Genomic DNA, 27,200 nt, shown 5'->3' on the forward strand with positions numbered 1-27,200 from the left:
GTGGGGATGCTCTGATCCTGAGCATGGAAGAAGCAATCTCTGAATGCAATCCAGCTCTCTTGGGCCCCTTTTCCTTCAAGCAGTCTTGCCCATGGGATTTCCCCTAGCAATTGCTTGAAAAGGCCGAAGTTAGCCCTGCCAAAGGCCAGGATTGCAATTTTACTTGCTATTCTGTTCCTGTGACACAAGATGCTGAACTCCACCATCTCGTGGTCACTGCAACCCAGGAAGCCCCCAACCTTTACTGCTTTGACCAGACCCTCCTTGTTAGTGAGGATGAGATCCAGCAGTGTACCTCTCCTGGTCGGCTCCTCCACCATCTGCATGAGGAAGTTATCATCAATGCACTGGAGGAACCTCCTGGACTGTGGCTGGCTGGCTGAATGGTCCTTCCAGCAAACATCTGGGAAGTTAAAATCACCCACAACAACCAGGGCGTTTTCTTCCAGAAAGATTAAATTCAACCCTTCTACTTACCCTGGGGACAAATATGTATATATGTATATGTTTGGTTTGTCTTGAGTGCATTTTAGAAGCAATATTGATATATGTGTGAAGAACTTACTAATACCAAGCATAAATTCAAGGAAAAAATGTAACTCTTCACATACAATATTAATTCTGGGCATTTTGAGGGCAGTGAGTTCCTTATCAAGATCTAGTTCCAAAGAGATTGTTTTCTGGACAGCTGATGGACTGTCAGACACTCTTAAATTATTCTGGTGGACTGTGATTACAGAAGGTTGAAGTTATCTCCGGGGTAAGCACAAAGTTCAAGTTGGCTTTGAATAACTGGACAAAGACATTTAAATGTACTCTATATTTAAAGATAAACTGGTGCAGACAATGTTCATGGTGACTCATGTCATGAAACAGCTGGGCTGCTGGGATATATGGTTTTTTTCCCTTGCCTTCCTCTCCTCCCCTGTTTCTGAAGATGCATGAGTGTGCTGCTGCCACCTCTATTTGAAAACTCAGAAAACAGTGAGGAGTCCTCCTAAATGTCTAAGGCTTCAAATTGGAAAAAAAGACAGCCAGCACCAAAACCATAGACTCTGAGAACACAGAGAAATGTTTTGGTGAAGACCAGTCCTTAAAGCTCTTTTCTTACAGCTGTTGCCTTAGATTTTTACTGTGCTCAATTTTAGCCACCTGTTTTTTATGAGGTGCTACACATAGAGGTAGGCTAGCCTCTGTTTAGGTGACTCCACATATCAGTGATACTTAAATGTCTCTTTCATCACTGGCTATAACTTCTTCAGCAAAAGTAAAGTCATACCAAATTTAAAATTTGTTATAGCTCTGTTGTGTGCGTCAGATGCATTTGGATCATTTGGGTAGGATTGATTCCATTAATACATAGAATTATAAAAAGCATATGAACTCTCATTCCTCAAACACCATTTCTCTTCATGCTTATGTTTGTGGTTTTGTGTGTGACAGTATGGTGTGGGCTGTTGTTGTTTTTTTTCTTTTTTTTTTTCTATTTTTTTACCAACACATAAATTACTTGTTGAACTTTTTTTTTTTTCCTTTTTAAGTCTGAAAGGGGATCATAAAATTGAAATGGATGGGATGAATGCTAGCATTCAAGTGCCTTAGATTAATCGAAATAGTCATAGGAAAGAATTGTTATGAAAAAGCTAGTTTAAGCTGAAGTCCTTGGTAGCAAAATTGATGTTTTTCTGGTGGCAGGGAGGTGGTGTTTTAGGAGCAGTGTGTGGACAATACCATAAAATTTGTGCTAAAGAAACTGGTGGAGCAATTTCTTCTGGTATTTGCAGGATTGTTGGTTAGTTATTTTGATTTGAAGTTGCTCAATCCATTTGCAAGATAACTGAATAGTGATACCAGTTCAAGAGAGGTTTAAATCCTGAACGGATTTCAGTGGAGGATGAGAGTGTGGGATGGGGATCAAAGTTTTGAAGAAGTTACATTAGTTTAGGACCAAAGTCCTTTGGCTACCTAAAAATTGTTCCTTATATGTAAAAGGAAAAAAAAAAAAAAAAAAAAGATTAATAACACAAAGGGTTTGGTTTTTTTCCACATGAGTTCAGTTGTAACAATATTATTTTAATTTAATGAATGCAGAAATGCAGAAGAGTCCGATAGACTCGTGCATCCTGCTTTCCTGTGTTTTGAACAAAAAGAGGAGTGCTTTTTGCCTCAAAAGAACTGGATCTGTTTCTATTCTGATTTAATTGAGCAAAAGTGTGGTCCTTTGTATTTTTTTTTTTTTTAATTTACTTTTTAAAAAAGCTCTTTCTTTAAGATTGTCAATGATTCCAGAAAAAAAATGACACTTTGATTACCAAATGATTGGAGCACTAAGTCATCTTTCAGCTGGTCCTATTCTGCTGTTTCAGCTGCTGTCTGTAGTTTACACTGTAGCAAAGGTGTGTACTATAACCAGAACTATACACATTCCTTTGGGTTCTCTGCTGCTTAGTAAAAGTTGCAGAATACAATTCTCATGGTAATAGCTTTATAAATGTGACAAAGCAGGCATTGCAAGCAGTAAGAGAAAATAAAAATTAGAAAACCAAAATGTAGTACAGTTATAACTGAGACTACTCTGTAACACACATTTCCTAAACTTCAAAAAGAGTAAACTCAGTTCTGCAGAAAGGCTTTATAGCTGCAAAATGGTGCTAAGTAAATCAGAGTGCAACATGAGAAAGGAAAAGAGAAGGAGATGTTTTTCTGAGCAGGACAGGAGGACAGCACAACCTACATGATGCCATCAGCAGGACGTGCTACACTAATCTAAGGACTATCACTGCATTCTTGCCCACCCACTTTTCCCTCCTTTACAGTAAACCCAGCATTCATTTTTAGTATCCACTGTTGCTAGAGGACACCGTAGTGGATATTGTTTCCAAGTAATTTAAAATCTATTTTCACAGCCCAGAGGAGTGTTAGGAGAGTGATTGCTTATGAGTGGGCAGTTGACATAATCCCTTACTCCTTTTTCACACTGGAGACTACACTCATTGACTTAAAAACATTTTAGGCTCCTTAAAATTCCTTCCTGGTCTTCTCAGTCTCAAGCAAGCTGTTTGAATAAAGTAAACTATGTTCACGGTATCAAAATATTTTTGTAAATGGTCCTAATCCTAATTTATTGCTTCTAAAATTGTTCCATGTTACCACAGTTGGCTGTGTTTCTAATGATGTAGACTGAAGTGATTTTCTTTGAAAAAGTGTCTGTCTTGGGTACTTTGGGACCGGTTGTTACTCAAGGAGTTCCCCTGCTCCCACATCACCACTTACTAAAAGGTAAAAGTAAATGTGTATTATAAGCGGGCACAAAAACACGCTGTGAGCTGTGATGACCTGAGCACAGGGATATAGACAGAGCCTGCAGCCACCCATGGTTTTTCGTGTGGGTCTTTTCAGTCCTGATGTCAAGAGAAATGCAAGCTGCAAGGGCAGGCCCAACAGTGTAACCTAAAGTTACCCTGTGTAGTGTCTACATATTCCAGTGTATACATAGTCTGCACCCCCTCCCTGATATTTTCTGGTTACTGGAAGTCTAAGTACAGTTAAGCCCATGGGCTCACTGTCAGGTTTATAAGCAGCTTTCTCCTGTTTAATCAGCAGGAACAGCAGACGTACCAACTGTCCTATTACCAGATGGACAGTTGTGTTTCTTCACCTGTTACACAGCATTTCTTTTTTCTCCACCTTCCCTTCTTCTCTTCCTTTCCTCTCTCCCTCTCACTAGATGCTGTGTTTACTTCTTTATGCATATCATCAATGTTTTAATAAAGTATGTTGCTCACATTAAATTGTAGTTAGATAATATCACTGACAAATATTGCCAGGCAGATAAATCTGTAACAGTCCTGTCTTGTACTTGATGCTGCTCCATTAGGATAAAGTAGGAGTGAAATGTGATGCAATTTACATTAATCTGTTCTCATTGGATTATCAGGCTGGCTGAGAAGATGCATGTGCATGAGAAATTGTAACAGGGAAGATTACTTATTGATACAAAGGTTTAGATGGTCATGTAGGAGTGTCGTAGAGGTTTCATAAGGTAAAATAAATAGATCTTTTCCTTTTCTGACAGTAACATGAGAACAGGGAGACCAGTAAACTGGCAGCAATTATTAAGTACTGTTTCTGGCTAGCCTTTGATTAATATGCTGTGGCTGGATTAAAAATAGGACTGCAGGATTTTATGACCATTAACTTATAACTAGGTAAACTCCTTATGCTCCTTAGGTAAAAACTGATCCCCTGCTAGGGTTAGGAACACATATTTTCTGCCTCATGCAGTGCTGTGAGACTGCTTAGTTTCATTACAGAGATTTTTCAGTTTCTGTTCAAGTAGCAATTATTAGTCTGTCCTGAATCAGGATATTGGACTTCATGACAAATGGCCTGTCCTGGACTGGTAAATCCTGTGTGCTAGTGTAGCAGCCAAGAGACCTTATGTTATTGTATTGCGGGACTACAGAAATAAAAGGGTTTTCATTTAAATAAACACAGATAGAGCCCAAACCTCCATTGTGGTAGACAGGAAGGAGGGAAAAGGAAGAGAGGAGATCTGAGCAGATGTGTGATACTGCTGTATCGGCAGCAGATGCTCGAGGGAAGTGGTGCTGCCTGCGCTGCCCTGGGTGAATCTTCGCATGGTAAAAATTCCCTTTAGGAATTTTTTTGTTGTTCTTTTCTAAAGTATGCTTTTGAATATTGTTAGGAAATCGCGTAGCCAGTAGTTTTCACATTGTTGACTGGAGCCATAGCTATATTCCAGGATAATAAGAACTGTGCACAAAGAAAAAGTTACCATTTGGGATACTAGAATCAATATTTAAAATGCTGCTTGAAAAACAATGGTAAAAGCATGATTATAGATTCACAGAAGCTGAAATAGATACACTGACCACAATGGAAAGTGTGAGTAGATGTAGAAATTTCACAGTAGATAATAAAGAACGCTTTACAGCCTTGGTTGATGATGTGAACACTGAGCTCCCTTAAAGGTTTTGGTTTTGTACAAAATATTGATCTGTACAGTAGGAACATGTGACTTACTATGATTGCTGTAATTCTCAAGATAAAATATACCAGAGTTTACAGAGAAGTACTAGGAAAAAGTTGATAAGGTGTTTCATTCTCCAAAATCTGGAGAGTGTAGCACTGTATGATATAGGATCCGTATTGAGCTGGAACACTGTCTGGGGGCAGTGGGCTGCCTCTTCATGAAAGGAAATGTGCTTTGGAGAGTAAAGTGCCCAGTGCAGTATGACTCTGAATTCTGGTGGCCATTTCCATGTGGTGGTGCACCATGATTACATAATAAAAACAAATTGTACAGGCATCCTGTGGTGGAGAGAGAGTGAAGAAGAAGAGTACTAGTGTGCAGCACAATAAGAATACTCTTGTCTTGTTACCATTTTTGTTACATACATTATTTCAATTAATAACTTGTGCAGGATGCTGAAGAAATCTGTAATCCGCACATGAAGTCAGTAGCGGTAAGCAGACAGAGTGGAGGTGAAACAGTACAAGAAAATGTTTCATGTAGGTATTATCTGTTTTCTAGTCCTTGAAAGGATACTTTTCCAAGTGACTTCTTAGTTTTTTGAAAATTGTTTTTGGTCATTTTATGTGGCTACAGGAGAACTTTTAGTCGAATAGGAAAAAGGTAAACATAGCATAGTAATTCTGAGCAGTGGAAACTCACAGAGACTTACTCCCTGTGGAAGTAAATGGAGTAAGTAAATGGACTGCAGCATCATTTGCAAGCTGATTCACAGGTGTTAGTATGTTTTTTCCAAGCTCTTCAATTTTCCCAAATTCATCTTTGTCTTTGATATGTAGTAATAGTAAGGCTGATAGGAAATACCGTGTACATTTGTGGTTTGTGTCTCTGTTCTACTCATAATGTGTCATTTTTAGACCAAACTTAATTCTAATTTAAGGAGAGCTAAACATGTTTCTTATCTTGACTGGCACTGGGAACACCTGCCATCCTTTGATACAAAAAAGATAAGTATAGGTAGCTCCTAAGAAATTTGGCAATCAACCTTTTAAAAGGAGGAGTTTGGGAAACCATCTTTCCGTCTTACCTCCACTTTTGATCTGCAGGATTATAGGGTCTCTTTCTGTAAGATTCTTATTCAGGTGCTTAAAATAATGTATCAATAGAAGTTAAACCATTATAAATTTGTAGCACAGGCTATCAAGGTCAGAATTCTGTGCTTGTTCTATTAATGAAAATATCTATTTACGTGCTTTGTATGTAATCAGTAGTTTAACATATGCTTGAATAATTACAGTATTGCTGTCTGAATATAGAACTGTTTTGTTTTAGAGCCTGAAGTACGTTTACCAATGTATCTAGTTTACAATTTCTCATTCTTGTGGAAAAGTCAATAGTCTTTCTTCTCCAAAAGGCAGAAGTTCCCCTCAGATGCTACAGGATATTAATGTGCTTAAGATGGAGATCCTCAAGCACTTACCAGTATGTCTAGATACTAGTCATGATGATCTATTTCCTAGAGATGTTCGTGTGGCAATTTACTAGTCATTGGGGAAAAGATATGTTTTCAGCAATACTCAGTTTATCAGTTGTCACTGAAATAAGTTTTTGATACAAAGGAGAGGTTTGGGGAGGAAGGGGAGGAGATTAATTTCTTTGGATTGGTTTTTGCATTAAGTGCCTTGACTCTAGTTCATCAAGTGACAAAAGCTATTACACAAAATGTGAAGGTCTTAGCTTCACATGATGCCTCAAATTTTCAGCAGATCCACAGAAAATGGAAATATGTTTTCTGGTACACTGGTAGTGCAACAGTTAATTTCTCCAAAACAAACCAGAGCATCCATTTCATGAAAAGAGTTCAAATGTTTGAAGACTAAAATTTGGAAGGTTGAACTCAGTCTTGTTTTCCCTTTCATTTGCAGTGTTGTAAACGTATATTTATGATCAAAGTGGCTGACAGTGAATGAAGGGGAACAAAATTGAAATCTAAGGATTAAACTTTCTTTTAGGGTATCTTAAATAACAAGGTAGAAATACAGAAAGAGTTGTGTGGTTGTGTTAGAAGCCTCAGGCTGTTACTAATCTGTATGAGGAATGATTAAACAGAGAGAACCATGGCAACCATATAACATTTGTGAATGAATCTGTGTTTCCATAAGGCAGTTCTTAATGTACAGTACTGCATATTCTAAAATAGATGTATTCAAAGTAGGTTGGCGCGGAAACTACGATCCATATTTGGTGAATGGCAGTTAGGAATGTTCTCTGTTTATACCTTGAGTATCTTTATTTCATGGAAAATGTAGACATGGCAGGATACTTGGGGTTTTTATGTTCATTTGCAGTATTGGCTGGAAGTGATGTCTATTGCTGGAAGTGATGTTTGTGTATAATTAAACATCATTTTCTGAGTACAAAAAACTGACCTCATCAGTTATTTATTTGAATTATATCTGGGTATGTTGTTTCTTTCCAGTGACTGTTAAAATAGTTATATGTAAGATCAGCAGTTACAGGTACTACCATGGAAATTTATTTAATTGCTGTTTTGTTATCTTTTCTCCAGAATAATTTTTGTTGAACTTTTATCCTGCATGCAGTATTTGCCGGTGCTGCCACAGGGTGACCATTTCAGCCAAGGCACCTTGTCCCTTCCCTTCCTCTAGGAAATTTGTTTTCTGTATCATTTGGGTTTTTTCTCTGTCACATCCCTCTGGTTGGCTAGAGAAGTTACTAATAGCTGACTTTTACTGGTGTGCACTGCTAGGGGTTCGTGATTTCAGGAACTTTGTATTTACTGGACTGAATGACTTCAGTAAGGCATTTGACACAGTCTCCCAGAGCATTCTTACAGCTAAACTGAGGGAGTGCGGTCTGGATGACTGAGTAGTGAGGTGGACTGTGAACTGGTTGAAGGGAAGAAGCCAGAGAGTTGTGGTCAATGGGGCAGAGTCTAGTTGGAGGCCTGTATCTAGTGGAATACCTCAAGGGTCAGTACTGGGGCCTGTATTATTCAATACAATATTCATCAATGATTTGGATGAGGGAATAGAGTATACTATCAGCAAGTTTGCTGATGACACTAAGCTGGGAGGAGTGGCTGGTACGCCAGAAGGCTGTGCTGCCATCCAGCGAGACCTGGAGAGGCTGGAGAGTTGGGTGGGGAAAAAATTTAATGAAATATAACAAGGACAAGTGTAGAGTCTTGCATCTGGGTAGGAACAAGCCCAGGTTCCAGTATAAGTTGGGGAATGACCTATTAGAGAGCAGTGTAGGGGAAAGGGACCTGGAGGTCCTGGTGGACAGCAGGATGACCATGAGCCAGGACTGTGCCCTTGTGGCCAAGAAGGCCAATGGCATCCTGGGGTGTATTAGAAATGATGTGGTTAGTAGGTCAAGAGAGGTTCTCCTTCCCATCTACTCTGCCCTGGTGAGACCGCACCTGGCATATTGTGTCCAGTTCTGGGCCCCTCAGTTCAAGAAGGACAGGGAACTGCTGGAGAGAGTCCAGCATAGGGCAACGAAGATGATTAATGGAGTGGAGCATCTCCCCTATGAGGAAAGGCTGAGGGAGCTGGGTCTCTTTAGCTTGGAGAAGACTGAGGGGTGACCTCATTAATGTTTATAAATATGTAGAGGGTGAGTGTCATGAGGATGGAGCCAGGCTATTCTCAGTGACAACCAATGATAAGACATGGGGCAATGGGTACAAACTGGAACACAGAAGATTTCACTCAAATTTGAGAAGAAACGTCTTCTTAGTGAGGGTGACAAAACACTGGAACAGGCTGCCCAGGGGCGTTGTGGAGCCTCCTTCTCTGGAGACATTCAAAACCCACCTGGACACATTCCTGTGTAGTCTCATCTAGGTGTTCCTGCTCTGGCAGGGGGATTGGACTAGATGATCTTTTGAGGTCCCTTCCAATCCCTAACATTCTGTGATTCTGTGAATGAAGGACTGGACTGAATGGGCCAATATTTTTCAGTCTGACATTCATGTAGATTTTGTTGCCTGGCAAAAAATACAAAACAGAGTGATATAAATTAATGCATTTGAAATGAAAATAAATATTGAAGGGAAAAAATACAAAAAGTAAGATTTCCTTTTACATAAAATAAAAAATATTGCACTAGTACCTGTAGTTTCATTATTACAAATTATTTCTATTTTGTGTTGTTTTGATTTTAATCTTACATGATGTGTCTTGTATCTCTGTGCCTTGGTCTTTGAAGAAAAGTTTCTTTAGCCTCAGTGAGAGGAGCAGTATTGGTAATATTAGCAGAAAAGAAGGAAGTTCTCCATCTGTTGAGCGAACAGTGCAGTACACTCTTGACAAGCGTGATGTCTGTAGGTTTTGTAGTTTGCCTGAAATCCACTTTTATTTCTCTAATCCAGCATGCTGCTCTCTCCTCTTCTGCCTTCTTCTGTCTTGGGTTCCTCCCATTTTCCCCTTGCCCTTTGTCAGAAGCTTCATGTTCCCCTTGTCCTGTTGTGCATTTTTGTTGCAGGCCCTACAGCACGTTGACCTGTGGGGGGTAACAAGACTGGTTAAACAGATCAGGTCTGCCATTAGATGCCATGGATGTGAGTGCCCCGGTCATGTTCCCTTTTCCACCCAGGTAAACCCAAATCTGCCTATCAGAGCATTGCTGGAGAGCTGGGTTGACTGGAAGAAGCCTCTAGACTTTATTGCAAGTGAAGCTGAGGAGCTCTGAAAAAAATATTTTCTAGCTAAACATTTGTTCTTACTTTCCTCTGTGTGCGAGTATAGTGTTTATTTCACAAAGCAATATGACTACTTACAGCTCTGGTTTAAAAGTGATCTAAGAGGTGAAGGCTATATAAGGTGTCCCCAATGCCCTTACAGTTTTGTCTATACAAATACAAAGTTAAGTTGAATGATGGAAACTCAAAGCTTAAAAAAAAAATCTAATATTTCAGTAGCAAAAAATGAAAAATATTTAAAATGGAGGTGAAAGAGGGAGAAGAAGTTTTCCTTTAGAAAAATAGTGTTAAAAAATCAATATGTTATGTTCATATTGACAGTTTTTGACATTTCCAATGTTTCCGAAATTGAAGCTGTCCAAATATAAACCATCTACATTCTATTTAATAACAGTTTGTCTGGTGAACTGCCAGGGAACCTTGAATGCTTTTGGTCTACAACTAAGGTAGGTATTTTGATGTGCACCAAGGACAGGAAAGCACCAGGAAAACCTTGGAATTCCATGTGCTTTTAAACAAGTTGGAAAAAAATTATTATAGTGTTCCACATGACACTGTGAAAAAAGAGACAGGGACTGTTATAAACTTCCTATTTATTCATTAAAACAAAACAAAACAGCATTATTTTCGAAGGGGGAAGAAAAAGCATATTTTGCTTTTCATGAACTATTTTAATGAGTGTACTAGATTTTTTGTCTAGCACACATCTATATAAAGATGGAAAGGTCCAATATCCTTGATATGATAAAGTGTTTTACCTTGTGGGTTTCTGCTTCTCCCATTCACTGATATATTTGTGGAATTCCAGAGGGAAGCCACAAAAAGGTCACAAAACTACAAGCCAAGGTAAACAGCCTGTCAGAAGATGTTTAGCAAATGACAATGTAAACCACAGAAAGGAGAAGAAAACCTGTACCCTTAGAAAATACATTTCCTGGTTGGAAAGGCATTGAAGTTTAGAATCACTTATATTGCTTCCTTGCTCTTTTCCAATAAATTGTCTTTGTTCAGGTTGTCATTTGAAACCATGTTCTCAGGCACCTAGGCCGTATGGAAGAGGAATACATGTTCTGCAACAGGTATAAGGGAAGATATTTTTGGGCATCATGACTAAAGGCAAAAGCATCTTTCAACCCAGGAATGGAGACTAGACTATCTCTTTGTCATAATATTACTTAGTAATATTTGAATAATGCATTGAACTTAGATGCAGCACCAGAGCATTTCTTTAGTCATTGTCAGAGACAGTTGAGTATTCTACTTTGTACACTGCATAAAAAGGAAAAAAATATTTTTTTGGTTCAGCATGAAATTTAACATCTTTTACTCCTTTGCAGATGGAAAATAGCTTCTCAGTTCTTGGTTATTTATCCTAGTTTTCCTGCATTACAAGTACAAGCTTCTCTTGATGGAGAAATAATTTTGGATGGCTATGTTACTGTCCCTGCTGCTTTTTAGCCCTTCAACATGAAGCTGCAGAATTATGTAGCACAATCTTGCAAATGCTGAAGCATCTGAAGTGTTTTGTTTTGTTACTTTTCACAGCAAGTTTAGACTTCAGTCCAGATGTGCAATGCAAGCAATTTTAGTTGCACAGAAGATTGTTTTGGCAGGCTCTTGCAGCCCATTCAGCCTAGATAACTGACAGGAATAAGGTTTCTGGCTAAAAATGTCATGATGTCATAAAAAAGCATGTGAGGGATCTTTTTCTCTTGATGTAGACAGGATTTCTAAAGGTCCCCCTTGTTGATGGTGAAACGTCTATATTGTACAGGGAGCTACACCTACATCTGTGTTCAGCAGTAAGGCACCAATATCCATAGCTCTTATTTGCTTTTGAAAAGAAAAATTTTTGTCTATAGCACCAGACTTGTTTGTTGAACATAAGAGAGCAGAAATACTGTATAGGTCCTGAGGGAGACATTGCAGGAAAGGAGTAATCACTATAAACTGTGCCATGTGTACTGCACCATGTTGCTATGAGAAAGTTACATTCGATTGTCTTGTAAAATAGGTGTTAGTAAATGCCTTAAATAGTAATGTTGGTAGTTGCTCACACTTCAGTGCAGTACAAATGAGTGCTATATAATGATTAGAGTGTTTCCAGATTGATAACTTGGAAACAAGTGGATTTCTGATGATCAGATGGTATTAGGGTGTGGAAAGGGTGATTGAGAAGCCTCTCAGTCAAGGTAACAGTGATAACAAACAGAAAAATCAGATTTTTTTATTTTAATTAGAAATGACAGCTTGTTTAGAAATACCACATAAAAATATCATTGAGAAAATAATTGAATATAGAGAAACACCCTGACAAACAGAATTATGTGAATCTGTCATGTATATAAGAAAGCTGAATTTTTTTTATTTAGAATACTTTTTCCCCTTTAATTTACCTGTCAACTAATGGAATTAATTAGCACTTATTTTAAGGGTCTGAGATTTAAACGGTGAAATCTGAGTTTCTCTTTTACTTCAGGGGTGCCAGGAGATCAAAGAGTGCAGCAGAAAGTACTCCCTAAGTTTTGTAGAAGCACTAACACCTATACTAGGCCTGACCCCAAGACACCTTAAGCTTAAGTCAATAAACATAATTATTAACTTATTCACTCTTTGCAAATCAGGAAAATCAATAATAATTTCATATTCTTAACTAAGAAAAGAGTAAAAGGTTATCTTTAGAAACTTCATAAGTTGATCTTAAAAGTCAGCGCTCAAAATCAATTTGATAAGTGTGCTGAGTCTTAGTACAATTAATGTACTCAATGTCTTTGTAATTAAGTTGTATACTTGATCATAAATTAAAAAACACTGGTGGATCATTTAAAGGAATTAGTGTTTGGGGGGAAAAACAGTGATAAAGTGATTAGTATTGTAAGTTCAACGAAGATATAAAACTGTGGTACATGGCAGTAATGGATTTTGAAGACAGTTAGTGAGCATATTCATTGCATTCATTTTTAATTAAGTGGAAAAAATACTGGTCCTTTAAATGAAGATAATGAATGTGCAAGTCAGTCTTGCACAAACATGCAACACAAGAATTTATTGCCTGCTGTCTAACTAGGGAACTGGGAATCATTATAAAGATTAGCTTTACTGATAAAAAAATCAAGAAAAAGCCTTATTAGAAAATGTTTATGAGGTAATAATTCTCACGTTAGATATTGCTTGGTGTATTTGGTAGACAAAGTATGCATATTTAAAAAGATATGAGTGTCTGCTGCCATCAGAGGTAGGATTGTATCCTTGAAAAGGTTTCAATGCTATCTACCAATTTAGATTTACATGAAACATATTTAATATATGACTACACATGTAGGAGAACATAAAAATATCAGCAATCTTGAAGCTGTCTCTGAGGTGCGTTGTGCCTGTGCTTAGAGTACAAGTTGTGCCTTAAGAGTGAAAGGCTGACCCAGGAAGCCGCAGCTGTGAACTTCCCAGCACTTGCCGTGCTTGATCCGCTGCCCCGGGGGCTCGGGGGTTTCAGGCTGCAGCAGGGGAAGCCCAGCTGAAAGTCTCCGTGTTTATTCTGTCAGGGGGCAGCTGAGGAGCTGACATGAAACAGGTTAAAGTGCTGAAAACAGATGTACCTTCTAGAGCAGTGGCTTTGAATGTTTTTATGACTTGGGAACCCCCTAAATGTTTTCGGTGGAAGCGAGGACTTTTGTGTGGCGTACTGAAGCTTATTGATGACAATTGACGGGCATTTCTTAGTTACGTTTCATGGACCTATTTAAAGCAGTTCACATATCCCCAGGGATGGCCAGACCACATGTTAAAAACCAATGAACATAAATCAAACTTAATATGTTCCATTCTCTCAAGGCTTCCAACCCATCTCTCTCTTGTCACTGCTACCAAAGTATCAGGTTCTTTCTGACACGCAATACGTCTAGGTCTCTGCTCAATGGATGTCTCGTTGGGATTTGCATGAACTGAAAATATGCTTCCAAGTTTCCATAAGCCACATTAGCCTCAGGAGCCTTATTCACCACTGGTATCACAAGAGGGCAAGTTTTCTGTACCAGAAAGCCCCTGACCTTTCACTAGTGTTACATGCAGTGGTATTGCAGGGTGAGTTACTGTGCCACACTTGGGCAACTTCAGGCTTCTTGCTCTTACTGTATTCTGCCCTGTCCCACATGTTGTAATTGCTTTCCATAAAAGGGGCAAACAAAACCATACTCATAGGTCTTTTCAAAATGCTAACTCTGGTTTTATTTTTTTAACCTCACTGCATGATTTTGTTATTTATTTAAGCTGGTAGCAACTTGGAAGCTCACTTTAAAATAGCTGGCTGTGGTAGCATACTTTCAGCACTGAAAAAAAAAAAAAAAAAAAGGCAAACTGCAGAGCCAGTTTATTGATTAAAGCAGGAAGCTTATAGAAATTTGATCAGTAATAAACATTTGATTTTCTTTTCTGTTCAGGTATGACTTTGTAGAAGTTGAAGAGCCTAGTGATGGCACTGTTTTAGGGCGCTGGTGTGGTTCCAGTAGTGTGCCAAGCAGACAGATCTCCAAAGGAAACCAGATCAGAATAAGATTTGTGTCTGATGAATATTTTCCTTCTGAACCTGGATTCTGCATCCATTATACACTTCTTATGCCAGTAAGTAACATGTTTCAGATGGGAACATTTCAGGAAAACAAAGTCTTTGATGTGGTAGCTCGAAAGAATGTTTTAATAGCTTAGGATTAATTAGTGATTGTTTCTTAATAATCAAAATAATGAGCAATCTGTCTTCCAGAATTGTACATTTTGTTTCTGTTTTTTAGCAAACTGAGTGTTCTTGTGGTTCTTCTTGGATGGCTTTGAACTGGGAAATTGTGAGCTTGGTTGTTTGTTTGGAAATAAAATGTTTGCATTCCTGATACAGTACTGGGAAAAAAAAAAAATCTAGCTTTGAGAAGAGAAATCAGCATAAGAATCAGCTGTGTGACATTTAAAGAGCACTGGGAACTTTCAAAGACGACTGAAGAACTTAATGCCTTATTAATCAGTTGCTATTGGACACACACAGCGAAATGATTATACCTGGTTCAAAGCCAGAAAAGTTCATATGGTTCTGAATTTTTTTATTATAGTGACAAAGCAGACAATGCATAATGCTCATTTTCCACTGCATCTTCTCTGGAAACTACACTTTAGATTTTTCTTAGATGTTGCTTATCTCTTGTACATGACAGGTGTTATTGTCTGAAATGTGACTGTTTTCACTCTCATCAGATTTATGCTATCTTTTTTCACCAAAAGAAAGATCTGTGGTAGCAAAACAATTTTTATAGATTTTTAAGGGTGAGATAATGTTCTGAAACATTAGAGTGGAACAGAACAGGAGTTGACTTGTTTTAGAATAGGAATGCCATATTTTAAGAGATTAAGGGGTATTTTTGTTATATTCCTCATAATTTACTTTGTGAATCTCCTAAGTAGTCTTGTGGTTTGTTGTATTTGGTTGGCAGAAAGTACCTGCAAGCTCAATAAAAAAATTGATCAAAAGAATCCATGTTGTAACTCCACTGACATGCGCTTCACTCTAAATGCATTTGGCTCGCTTATTGCTGTTGCCATTTTTGCCTCTTTTCCCCATTTGCAAAACTTCAGTTACTGATAAGAAGGAAAGAACAATTCCACTTATCTTTTCAACAATACATAATCTTCCATGTACTATATTTAGCATACTGATGATGATGTCAGTGAAGCATAATAGTGTCTGTGTGTACATATTATATATGTGTATGTTCTTTTCTTTTCGTGTAAGTATTTTTAAATATTTAGGCCTAGCTAAGAACTATTCCTAAGGTGGTAAAGGTTTGATCTGCATATTTGACTTCTGTGGGTTAGACCCTTTTGTTAGTAGAATAGTATCACCTGATAATCATGAATTTTGAAATTAAATAAAATGTCAATCAGTCTACTAAACAACTTGAAATATGGCCAGGATTAAATTTTCATACACCCAGGAGCAAAATGTGAGAAGTATGGTTACCTTTAGAAAATGGTAAAAGAAAATCCCGAAGTATTTGTGGGCTGATGTTAAATTTTGTTGTTACAGCTCTAGTATTACATCCTACCTGCTACATATCTATCTGACTTGTGTATAATCCAATTTCTGTGGAATGGATTAAAAAAGCATCTAAAAATACCAGGGCTCATGTATAATTATCTTTATGCCATGCTGTACAAATGGACTGAGTTTATTCCTTGACATTTGGTATGGAAAACTGGTTATAACATTTAAATTATCAACACTTGCAAAACAATTTTTTAATCTTCAAAATATTTATATCACTTATTCAATAGAGAAAAACAACTGACATCTTAGGATACATTTTTAGTTTTCTATTTTTCTCCATTAACAAAGCTCATATAGCATAAGAAATATACATACAAACTGTTTTAGAAACCAACCATGTTATGTCTCACATATGTAGTATGTCATAACAATGTAGAACTAGACCCAAAATGAGCAGTATGACAACTGCCTATCTCTTTGTGAGGATTAGTTTCCAAATCTCTCTTTAAAAGGGCTGTGATATTTTTCATCAAAAATTCTACCTTAATAAGCCATGCAAAATACAAATTCACATTTCAGACTGCAGATTGTAAATGAAATCAATAGTGCTGAGTTTCAGGATTAGACCTGCTTCTTGTACCTAAAGCAATTGAAAAATGATGGGGAAAAAAAAAAAAAGTGTTTTTCTTTAAAAATATAATGCCATCTCATCCAGCATTTCAAGAGAAATTACTGTTTACAGCCACCCCTCCCCACACCGCCCATGTCTCTGCAAAAAAGATGCCAGCTATAGGAATGAGTGTAAATTTTAAGTAATTCTTGCAAAACCATAACTGATTCACTTAATGATTCGCTTCAATAAATTGGTCCTAAACAGTTAATTTTATTTTTCCTCATTTTTCGACAAGAGGGGGAGGGGAAGATGCCTGATAGACTAGCAATGAGAGATTGTTTGGGGAGAAATGAAGTAAAACTGAAATAAAACAGTGCAAGCTTGTTTCTGTATTTGGAGGCCACACACAGAGAGGGGCACTGGACACATTTTCAGGTCTTTTAAAGAGCAAGAGAAATGGCTTTGTTTAAATCTGCTGTAATTTATCGTATACATATATTTTTGCTTTGTATATTATATTTCAAACCAACTTTCACATGATGAATAAGTAGGGGAAAAATGGCTATTGATCTGATTACTTATAAGATTTAGTCACCAAAAAGGGCTCATAACAGTTCCGATGTCAATAGATGCAACATCATTTCTAGAGAGGTTTGCTGTGGGACTGCATAAAAGTAGAGCATGTACTGCATACGAGTAGAATGCTCCCTGAGAAAAACATGAAGCTTTTCTTCACGTTCTAGCTAATTACATTTAATTGTTTTAATTTCTTCCACTTATAATTGTGTACCCTGGGTGCATCTAGAACTTTCTGTAATTCTTGTCTAACTCTACTTTTCTTTCCTCTGTTCTGTAGTTGCAAGTTAATTTTGTCTGAAATACTGTAAAGTGCAAGGAAATGGTGAAAAAGCTTATTCTTCCTAAGAAAATGTAGTTTGCGTTATTTCAGAAGTATCATGCTACTTTCAGCACAGCTGTTATTCTTAGTCACTTTTTTCATACTCTGCCCTGTCACTTGGTCTGTGCTCACTGGTGAGCTGCTTTATTCACTAAGGCTTGCTTAGCGGTTGTTCTGCATTTTGACTGTTCAGCTATGCATTTATTAAAAGTCATGTTTTTGGCAGCATTATACCACCTAAACCCTCCAGAACTTTATTGCAAAACCAATCCATATTTCATTTCTTTCCCACTTCTCACTTGCCCCCAGTGACAGCTCTAATCCACATAGTAGCCACATGCAATTGAGGGAAACCTTATAAACTCCTATAATATATGTTTGGGCTTCAGTCTTCCTAGTGAATGTTTAGTTTAAATTATGTCAGTTACAAGCTTGGCAGAGAAAACTTGATGTAATAAAGTCCATTGTTACTTGGGGAGCGGGTGAATGGGATACTTGATGCCGGAGGTGCCATTAAGGAATGCATGACTGATTGCCAAAGTAGTTATTAATTATTCAGGGCACTCAGAACAAAGCTGCTCCAGTTAAAGTTGAAGCTGGGAGTGACTATGTTCCTCTTCTTTTTTGGCATATGGTAGCATGTCACTTGTTATCAAAGATCATGCCGAAGATCTTTGTGAAGAACAGACTTAATCTCCTTCTTTGCAAGAGAAAATGAAGAGTAAAATCCAAGAAGCTACTTAAAGACTGACCTGGTTTAAAAATGACTTGGCAGGTGGTTTATGATTTTGGTGCAGTACTTGTATGGCTACCTGGATTTCAATCCAAGAAAGGACTTTTTTTCTATTTTTTTTTTTTCCTGTTGATGCAGAGTTCCTGTTACTAGTGCTCTTGCTATTAACAGTAACAAAAATTAACTTCAATATTATGCAGATAATCTTTTTAGGGCCATCTAATAATTGTTTCTTTATTTAATTCAAATTGGCTAATCTTTGCTCTTTTTGGGTTGAACACACTTTTGTTTGCGGAAGCATTGTAATTAAGCTGGTTTAATGAAAAAGGGAAGTAAAATTTAAATACTAATACAAAAAAATGCATACTAAGAGAACAGAGAAAGGAAGGCTTGTACCCAGCATTCCCTTCCTTTCAAAAGTCCACAGATGTCACAGGTAGCAGATGTGTATCTCGCATGTTGGTACCAAATCCCAAGAGAGGCTTAATTTTGGCTGAAATAACTGAAAATCCATCCAGAAACACCAAAAATGACATTGTTGATCTCCTAAACAAAGGTTTTTCTACACTCTCTCTCGAAGTAATCAAAAGATTTTGGAAATAACATGATTTCAGGGTTGTTTAAGCCAAGGTGATATGAAGCAGCAGGAGAGTGTTCGAGTAGTATTTAGCACTTTGCAATGCTACATGATGTGAAAAAGGACTGTGAAAATTTCCGTATGATGGAAACTCTTAACACTCTTAAACAAAACCTCTGTGTTTAGAGTTTCCACTGATTAGGTTTAGTGAAACACAAGCCCAGATAAATCAACAAACTCCTGAAGATGCTTCAGCTTGCAAATTCAATCATTCAGGGGTTTTTTTGTGTTGCAAAAATTCATTGTATAATAAATCAGAGCGATTTAGGACTAATTCTTTCATTGGAAATTTGTTTTGTATTGAATTTGTGCTTGAGGTCTAAAGATAAATTCCTTTTAAATCTCTTAAATGAGACAGTAAAGATCACCCCAAAACACATAGGTAGAAATGACATGCTTCAGGTTAATAAAAAAATGACAAAAAGTACAAAAGCGAGTATGGCTATTATCCATGGAACAATGAGAGGGGCAAAAAACCCTTTGAAGCAGAAAGAACCTCTGAAGGATATTTCCTAATCAAATCATAACATCTTGTTTTCCTGTGACCACATCTCATTCTGTCACATTGACATCATAAAAAAGTAAAAATCTGTGTATGTGAAGTAGAGTCTGAGAGAGACAGAGTTAGAAATGAATCTAGCAAAGTTGTTCTAACAAAAGCATGGGCCTGCCCAGAAATCCACGGTAGTGTGTCCTGAATCTGCACAACCTGAGATGTCAATGTGGATTGTCTGAGATTCTGAAAGTAAGAGAGACATTCTGCATGAAATTGGTTGTCATTTAGTTCTTAAAAGGAATGAGTATACTTAGAATATAGAAAGTTTTGTACTCTGAAGGACTGGGTTCCTTTCCCCCTGGCCAAACTTGAATGTAGTTTCTCACATTGTATATATAGTATATATAATTTCTTTTGCACTTTTCTGTGACGTTAGCTTTACAGTGAATCACGCTGAAAAGAATCAGAAATTGTTTCAATGTCTAACTGCAGGACAAAGTAATTTTGTTTTCTTGGATAGACTTTTAAAAAAATTCATTCAACATTTGACTAAGATTTAAATTCATTGATTTTGGGAGTTTACTGTATATCCCATCCAGTTTCACTGTGGCAAAAGATATTAAAAAATCAGCCGATTCTCTTATTTCTAAATAAGTAACAATAATTTTAAAATTAAATGCAATTATGTTATCGTACCCCAAATGTCATACTTTGTTTTTTACTATTCAACAACTTCAGCAGAATTATTTGCTGAAAATGTCAGGAGTGTTCAACAAATAGCGTAACTGGTTCTGGTTATAAAGCATTCACATAAGTCTTAAAATTGCATTTTCGAAAGTACTGAGGGGAAATCAAAACAAGTGAGGTTGAGAAAAGCTTGTGAATACTGCTCTCCTTGAGTTGACAATAACATTAGGTACAAGTCAGTTCCTCTGGCAACCTGTTTCGAGCAGAAATTATTGCCATAAACAGGAGACAGCGTACTGAAACTGTCCAGAAAAAACAGGCAGCCCTTTTGGCTCCTTTTACCAAATTATATATTTGATCACATATTAACCCTCTCCTCCCACATGAAAGCAGATAGTAGGATGATTCAGTGCAAACAATATTTAACCTCTTTGAATGCCCTAAAAGGTGAAAAATATAGAAAACATATCGGAAAAGTATTTCAGATACTTGAGACAATCTCTTTTCTTTGATTTCTGGAAGTTACTAAAGGTTTTTATTAGGTTTCCATTTAGTAATAAATATTTATGTTGTCAGGGACTGTGATATTATTGGGAAACTTTATTAGCGTGTCTCATAGAATGCTCATCAGAAGTTTATGTATGCATATTTATCTAGTTTAAAAATGAGTATTACTTTTGTGTGGTCTATCATTTACTTTATTGTGGTGTTCTGCAACAAATCTTGTGTATATGAGATTTAATGTTGTGTGCTCTGTTATTTTCAAGAAGTCTACAAGAGAAGTTAAAGACAGGAAGAGAAGTGGGTTTGTCTTCTCTTGAACAATTTAAAAAGTCTCCTGGAATGTCCTGACTCTGGGAGTGGTTTGGCTGATGTATGTGGGATCTTAAGTAACTTTATTCCTGCTTAGGAACAATCTGAAAGAACTATATGTTGCCAACTGTTCAAAAAAGTAAAACAACAATAACAACAACAAAAACCACAAACAAACAAAACAAAAACGCTATACCTGTGTACAAATCCAGGAAATATAGTAATGTGGAAAATCCAGTCTGCATTAATGATGGAAGGAAGAGAACACATGGTACATAGCAAAGGTGGACTGGGGTGGATTAGCAGCCTTGTGGATTATCACAGCTATTACCTCTGGTGTTACTTTCGTAATTCAGCCTGACTTAATAGGCATTGAAGTTGACACCTGATAATAAGCTGGGAACACTTTACTAATCAAAATTACTTTCAACAATTACATTTTAATATAGCAGTCCTGAGTGTATATTCTGGGAGTCCTCATTATGAGAGTGTATCCTTATAGTAAAAAACAGTTAAATATTGAAACTCAAGATTTAAAAATAAGTAAATGTCTATTCTTGCATTTTGATATCAGAGTTCACAGAACATTTCAGATTGTGTGTTTTTTACTTAATGAAATGGCTACCATTACACTAACTGATAAATGCTTTTTCAAGAAGTATTTGGATCTTTTGATTATTTTCATTAAGTTTACTCAAAGGAGGACTGGATTACGTCTAATCAGAGCAATTACACAGAAGAATTTAACAAAAGACTACTACTGCCACTCTGTAGCAACTATAAATATTAATCTAAAATACGTTTTCCTCTACTTGCCCCAATTTTCCTTTGACTGATCTTCAAAGAGATTCTCTCTTCCTTCTCAAAATTTCACTCTAAAACAGTTCTTTACAAATGAATGAGGAGCAGAACGATCTGGTTATTCTTTATCAGTCAGTAGTAATACATTAAAGCATTTCATACATGTTATGTATACTGGCATGTGAATTTGCAGTAATGTCAAGTTTGAAGCCTTTCCAAGTGACTTCCTGGTTTCCCAAATGTCAGGCTGCCTTGAATCAAACCAAAGGTTGTCCAGCGCAGGGGCCTACAGTGGTGGTCACAAACTGCTGGCAGGGAGCCCTAGGAGGAGGTCAAGCAGGTGCGATTGTTCACCCCTCCTATACTTCCCACTTACCAGCTATTTTCTGCAGAAGAGGGGGATTCCTTGAGCCTGTGTGCTTTATCTAGTTTGTAATCTATAGCAGACATTCCTTGCAAATAATTGTCCATGTGCCCCTTGAGCCCAGGGTAAACTTCATGCTCTCCCAACATCATTTGCTAAAATCAGATTGTATAGATACCTCATAGAAAAGAAACTACAAACAACTCCTTTACTTGACGGGGATAGGTATGTATACAAAAATGTGTCACTCTTAAACTGTAAACTCAACTGATCCCAAGTAACTGGAGCTGTTGGATGATACCTTAACGTAAATATTCCAGAAGGATGTCCAAATGTTCCTTCACTCTTTTAAGATTATTCTGTAGTCATGGTTCAAATTTATTTGTCCAATCTTGCTGATCAGATCTATTCTAAACAGTGCGATCTATTAGTTGTTGTGTGTTTTTTTTTTTTTTTTTTTTTTAATATAGTCCTTTACTAGTTGTTGCATAAGCTACTTTCATTTGTTTGGTTAAAAACCAACCAACCAACCAACCAAAAAACCAACCAATAACAACTACAAAAAACAACAGCCACAGCAAAGAAAACAAGCAAACAAACAAACAAAAATCACCCTCCCTTTAGCTCTGCTGTTTGTTGATTGGTTGGTTTGTTTCTTTGTTTTTTGGCTACATTTGTCTTTATTTTTTACATCTTAACGTATTACATAATTGTCTAGTTGACTATCCCTTTTCCAGTTTCCAGGATCAACATGATATTCACAGCTTTTTGAGAAAGCATGCTGATGGCTTCTGTACAAATTCCAAAGCAAAGTGACTCTGTCCTATTCTCAAAGTAATCCCCTCTATAACTGGCACAGTCCTAGATTTTTTGTGCTTTCAAATACTGAGACATTGTGTCTGACACGCTTGCTAGTGGAAAAAAGGTAAGCAAACATACATTTGATACTAGGTTTTGGGCAGCACTGTAATTTTCAGTTCTGCTATTTGAGCTGCATTCATGTCATGTCCATATCCATTATTAATATCTTAGTCATGCTGCAGTCCTGTCCATTGCCTCACCCCAACAAAATAGGCAGTAGTAAAGAGTGGTGTGTGCTGTGCAAAGTTTTCTTACAATAATCCTGTCAGGAAGGGATGAAAATAGGAACAAAAGGGAGGAATTTGGGATAGAACAGAGTTACTCAGTGCAACTTCTCTATTTTTTGACATATGGTCCAGATCTGAAAGGCTCTTAGGAACAGCAGAATTGTGTAGAAAAAACAGAATGATGAGTCCAGCTCTAAACATCTGAGATCAAATCAACTATGGACCGGCCTCTGTAGATGACTGCACATTCTGACTCCACAGACTGGTGGAAGAACCTCTTTAAATTCAGGAGAAAAATCCTTGACAGGGTAATAACACTGTATAGTAGCTTCAGGGTAAGAGATTACTTGTGGAAAGATTAATGTGGGGTATTGGTAGTGGTGTTAGGAGAAATCCTTTTGTTTCTAGAAAGGGATGAATAATAAGCACACTGGGAATACCAAAATTTGCACCTGTCTTGTCTTTGCAGTACCTGGCCTCTTGTGTTACAGATGGGGATTATGAGCTGTCATTTGTTGGCTTCTCATAAGTCCTCAAAACTTTTTAATGATGATGATGAAAGCCAGGATTTTTGTTGAAAAGGTTTTGCTTTTCTTTTCATGGGAAAGTCTAGATAATGACAAAGCCGTTGCATCTGTTCTTTCAATTATCTCTGACCAGGGTGGTGGAGAAGGAATTCAGGAGGGTTACTTCCATGTTTGCTCCTGAGAGCTAGCAAATGTTGCTGAAGAACTGTAATTGTTTGGAAAACAAAATAAAACAAACAAATCTTGCATGTGAAAACGCAGGGCAATTTGGTTGACACATTTCCAAAGGCAGAATGCTCAGGATCCTTGAGTATTCATTTCACTCTACTTTTGAACTAGATAATAAATCATAGGAAGATAAATAATAAGAATCATTTATGACGAGAAATAAAATGCCTGGCTTCAAATTGAAGGGAGTGATTTAGTGCATGCAAGACCAGGTTCAAAGGCACTTGAAAAGTGGCGGTGTGAAAGCAGATGGCACAGCCTTTGGAAGAAATTTTGCACATAATCCTGCAGACATTGTGAAGTTGGTAGTTCCTGATAGCACTTCCCTTTCAGCTGCACAAGTATTCCTTTGGGGAACTCATTTTTAGCTTGCTAAATGGCAGAACAGTTAATCCACATATACATAGGCTTTTAATATGTAAGCTGTTAATAGGTTTGCCTTTGCTTATCTTCTGGAAATCGCTCTGATCTTCTGAACTCTGCTGACTTGTGTGTGCATATTTGTCGTCAGGCTTTTCAATGTGAGGTGTTCTGGGTAATCAAAAGTTAATAATAAAATACTTCCTGTTCTTGAGTCATCTGTGTAACGCCTTTTTGGCTTGGAACTCTTGTCTTTTAGTCAAAGTAAATTTTGTCATTGATTTCTTCTTGTTTGTGCTCTGTCTATATATATATATATAAATACTCTATTTACTTTTTTTAATTGCCTTTCTGCTTAAGAAGCCATAGGCACCTTTCATGTAGAAAAAAAACTAGCCATTAGCTGCCTAAACAGCAGTACATCTTTTGATGCAACATAAACGTAGAATTAAGGTTCATAAGAGCATTTTGAAACTGTTTGCTGGTATAAAACACTTCAGGGTACAGCCCAGCTTTTCACCAAAAATCAAAGATAGGTGGTCAGGTCAACAGTACAAAGACTAATGAAAAATTGTCAGAGGATTTTTCAATTGCATTTCAAATAGTCATTAAGAATAATAATTTTTTTAAAAAGAGTTATTTTTACAGCTAGATATTTACGTGGATGAAAGACAATATAAAATTTGGAAGTAATTTACTACTTTGGTAATAACATACCTAAAAATATTAGAACTTAAGGACCAAACCTGCACATCTTTGATGTGCTAGAGGTGATTGGATGAAATGCCCGGTATTTTGCAAATATGAGAGATGGGTGAGCCTGAATCTTGTGCAAAGCCCACTGTACAGAGGTGAAGCCCAAGTGCAGGTATTTGGGCAGCTGTCTTCTGCTTTGCTGTAGCAAACCAAACTGTTCTGGTTATGTCCTGCAAAGCAGCACTATATTCCTACTTAATTTAAAGCCCAAGATCACGCTTGAGGTGATGTCATGACACAAGAAAAGCAAAGTAAAATCAGCTGTTACTTTTTAGAGCTACTAGCACACAAGTCTATGTAGTTAAGGATTTATTTATACATTTTCTTAGAATTAAGACTAAACAGAAGAAGATAAATTAACACCTAATGTTTGCATATAACAGTGCTAGTAAATAGTGAGGGGGTTCTCTCATTTTTCATTTAGATAACAAGTACACTCCCAAGAACTTTCATTATTATTTTCTGAGACCGTGGTTGCTGTCCATTGGTTAAGTTGGCACCTCTTGTATTTTGTCATTTATTGCCTCTTTTTCTATGAACTATGTATCTCTTGCTAGTTCATCTAATATTTTTTAAAACTATGTTGAGAAGGTGCTTGATCAAATTGGAAAAGAGACTTGTGGTGCTGTTAAAGATAAAAAAAAATAAATTCCATTATAAGGTTTGATATTTCAGTATTTGAAATGGCTTACAATGTATAGGTGAATTTGGAAAACCAATAAAACAAATCTGCCCAAGTGTGAACAGAACAAACTTTTCTCTGAAGGCTGTTTTAAAAAAGAAGTTAATGATAATTTGAAAAATATTTATGCGAGTCTAGGGATCATTATTAAGCAAGGCATATAAAGCTATGATTTACAAAGCTAGTGGTATATGAATATGCCAGAGGATAATTTATAGATGGGCTGGCCTAAATTTCGTGGTTAATACTTGGAAGAGTGGCAAAATACTAAGGTGATGTCATCATAAAAATCCAAAACCAGAGGAAAATAATTTTAAAAACATAGTTTTAAGAAAAAAATACTTTCCATTCTTAATTTTTCTTTAAATCTAATTCTCTAATAAAGTAAAAGATTATACTTACTTACGAAAGACTCCATGCTGTTCTCTCTTTAATTAAATATTTAGAAAAAGTAATCTCCTAATCAAGCAATGGGAGAATCCCCAAAGGGAACCAGGAAGAAACGCATCTTGCACAGGGCACAGCATGTGAACTTTTCAATATGGATATTTTATACCCTGCTCTGACTCTGTCATGTACAGGTTCTACCTCCAATAGCCGTCTGTCACAGGTAATGGCTTCCTGGCAGTACAACACTTGGACCTTCAACTGATATATATATATTTTGTTTGTTTGTTTGTTTGTTTTCTGCTGCAGGAAAAGGGTGGCAGCTCTTTTCTGTTTTCTACCATGCGTACTGAGGTTTAGAGGAAAAAACAAAAATAACAGTCAGGTTACCTGAGTGGGGAGAGCAACTGGCAATAGTTACAGTGCCAAATTGTCATGGTCGGATCGTTCTGTTTACAAACGGTACTCCTGTGGTTTTTGTCATGAGAATAATTGTATTCTAAAGTTATTATTAACAATGCATCAACTTGGATTTATTATTGCATGCAATTTTAATGTTCATTATTTCTATTCATACTGTAATAAGCCCACTATTGAAATTAGAATAATAGATAATGCTATACTTTCCCATTTCTAGGCTTTTGAAATCTTTGTGTGTTTTGATTCTAGTTCTCCTTTATCATACAGGCTGTGTGACGGATAACAGACAGATTTTTAAACAAATGGTTCCCATTGCCTTCGACATGAAATATTAGGTATCAGAGTTTGAAAAACAATGACCACATTATCCAAGTTTAAATAGATTTTTTTTTAAGTATATTGATAAATTAATTGGCAAATAATTGCTTCTCTGTATGCACTGACAATAATGGTCTGCCCAGGGAGAATAATATTTTACAGTGACTACCTATTCCTCTAATTCCCTAATTGAGTGAATGATACACCATGGACCAGTTTTAGCAATGAAGTAAAGATTGCCTGGAAGAGTTAAACTTTGATGGTAATTGGGTTAAAAACAGTATTGATGTTATCATTCTGACATCACAATCGGTTTTATCTCAAAAAATTGGTTTAATTTTCTATGGGAGAAAAAAAAAAGAAAATGGGTGTCAGTATTTTAGTTGCTTACTAAAATAACCTTATTTCTCAGAATTCTCTTTTATAATGCATAATAGTTGTTAAGGCAACCCATATCTAATACTAATATATTGTCTGAGGAGAGAATATAAGCTTAACAGCTAAATAGCAAAATGTCGTCTTCTGACTTTTTAACTGAAATATAAACTTACAAAGGGAATTTTTACCTATCTAAATTAAGTCAAATTATATTCGGTTCACGGTGATGTACTTGAAATGACAATTCGTCTTCCCTCCCATACT

General features: G+C 36.8%; 1 protein-coding gene across 1 annotated transcript in view; it reads left to right on the forward strand.

Annotated features, from left to right (window-relative positions):
* PDGFC (platelet derived growth factor C) overlaps nt 1-27,200 on the forward strand; it is a 130,685-nt gene that overhangs the window by 81,381 nt on the left and 22,104 nt on the right. Inside the window, exon 3 of the mRNA XM_065836810.2 lies at nt 14,162-14,342. Coding sequence (XP_065692882.1) covers nt 14,162-14,342 — 181 coding nt within the window. The remainder of the gene's footprint in view (nt 1-14,161; nt 14,343-27,200) is intronic.

This window comes from Patagioenas fasciata, chromosome 4 (genome assembly GCF_037038585.1).
Source record: "Patagioenas fasciata isolate bPatFas1 chromosome 4, bPatFas1.hap1, whole genome shotgun sequence".
Taxonomy (NCBI): Eukaryota; Metazoa; Chordata; class Aves; order Columbiformes; family Columbidae; genus Patagioenas; species Patagioenas fasciata.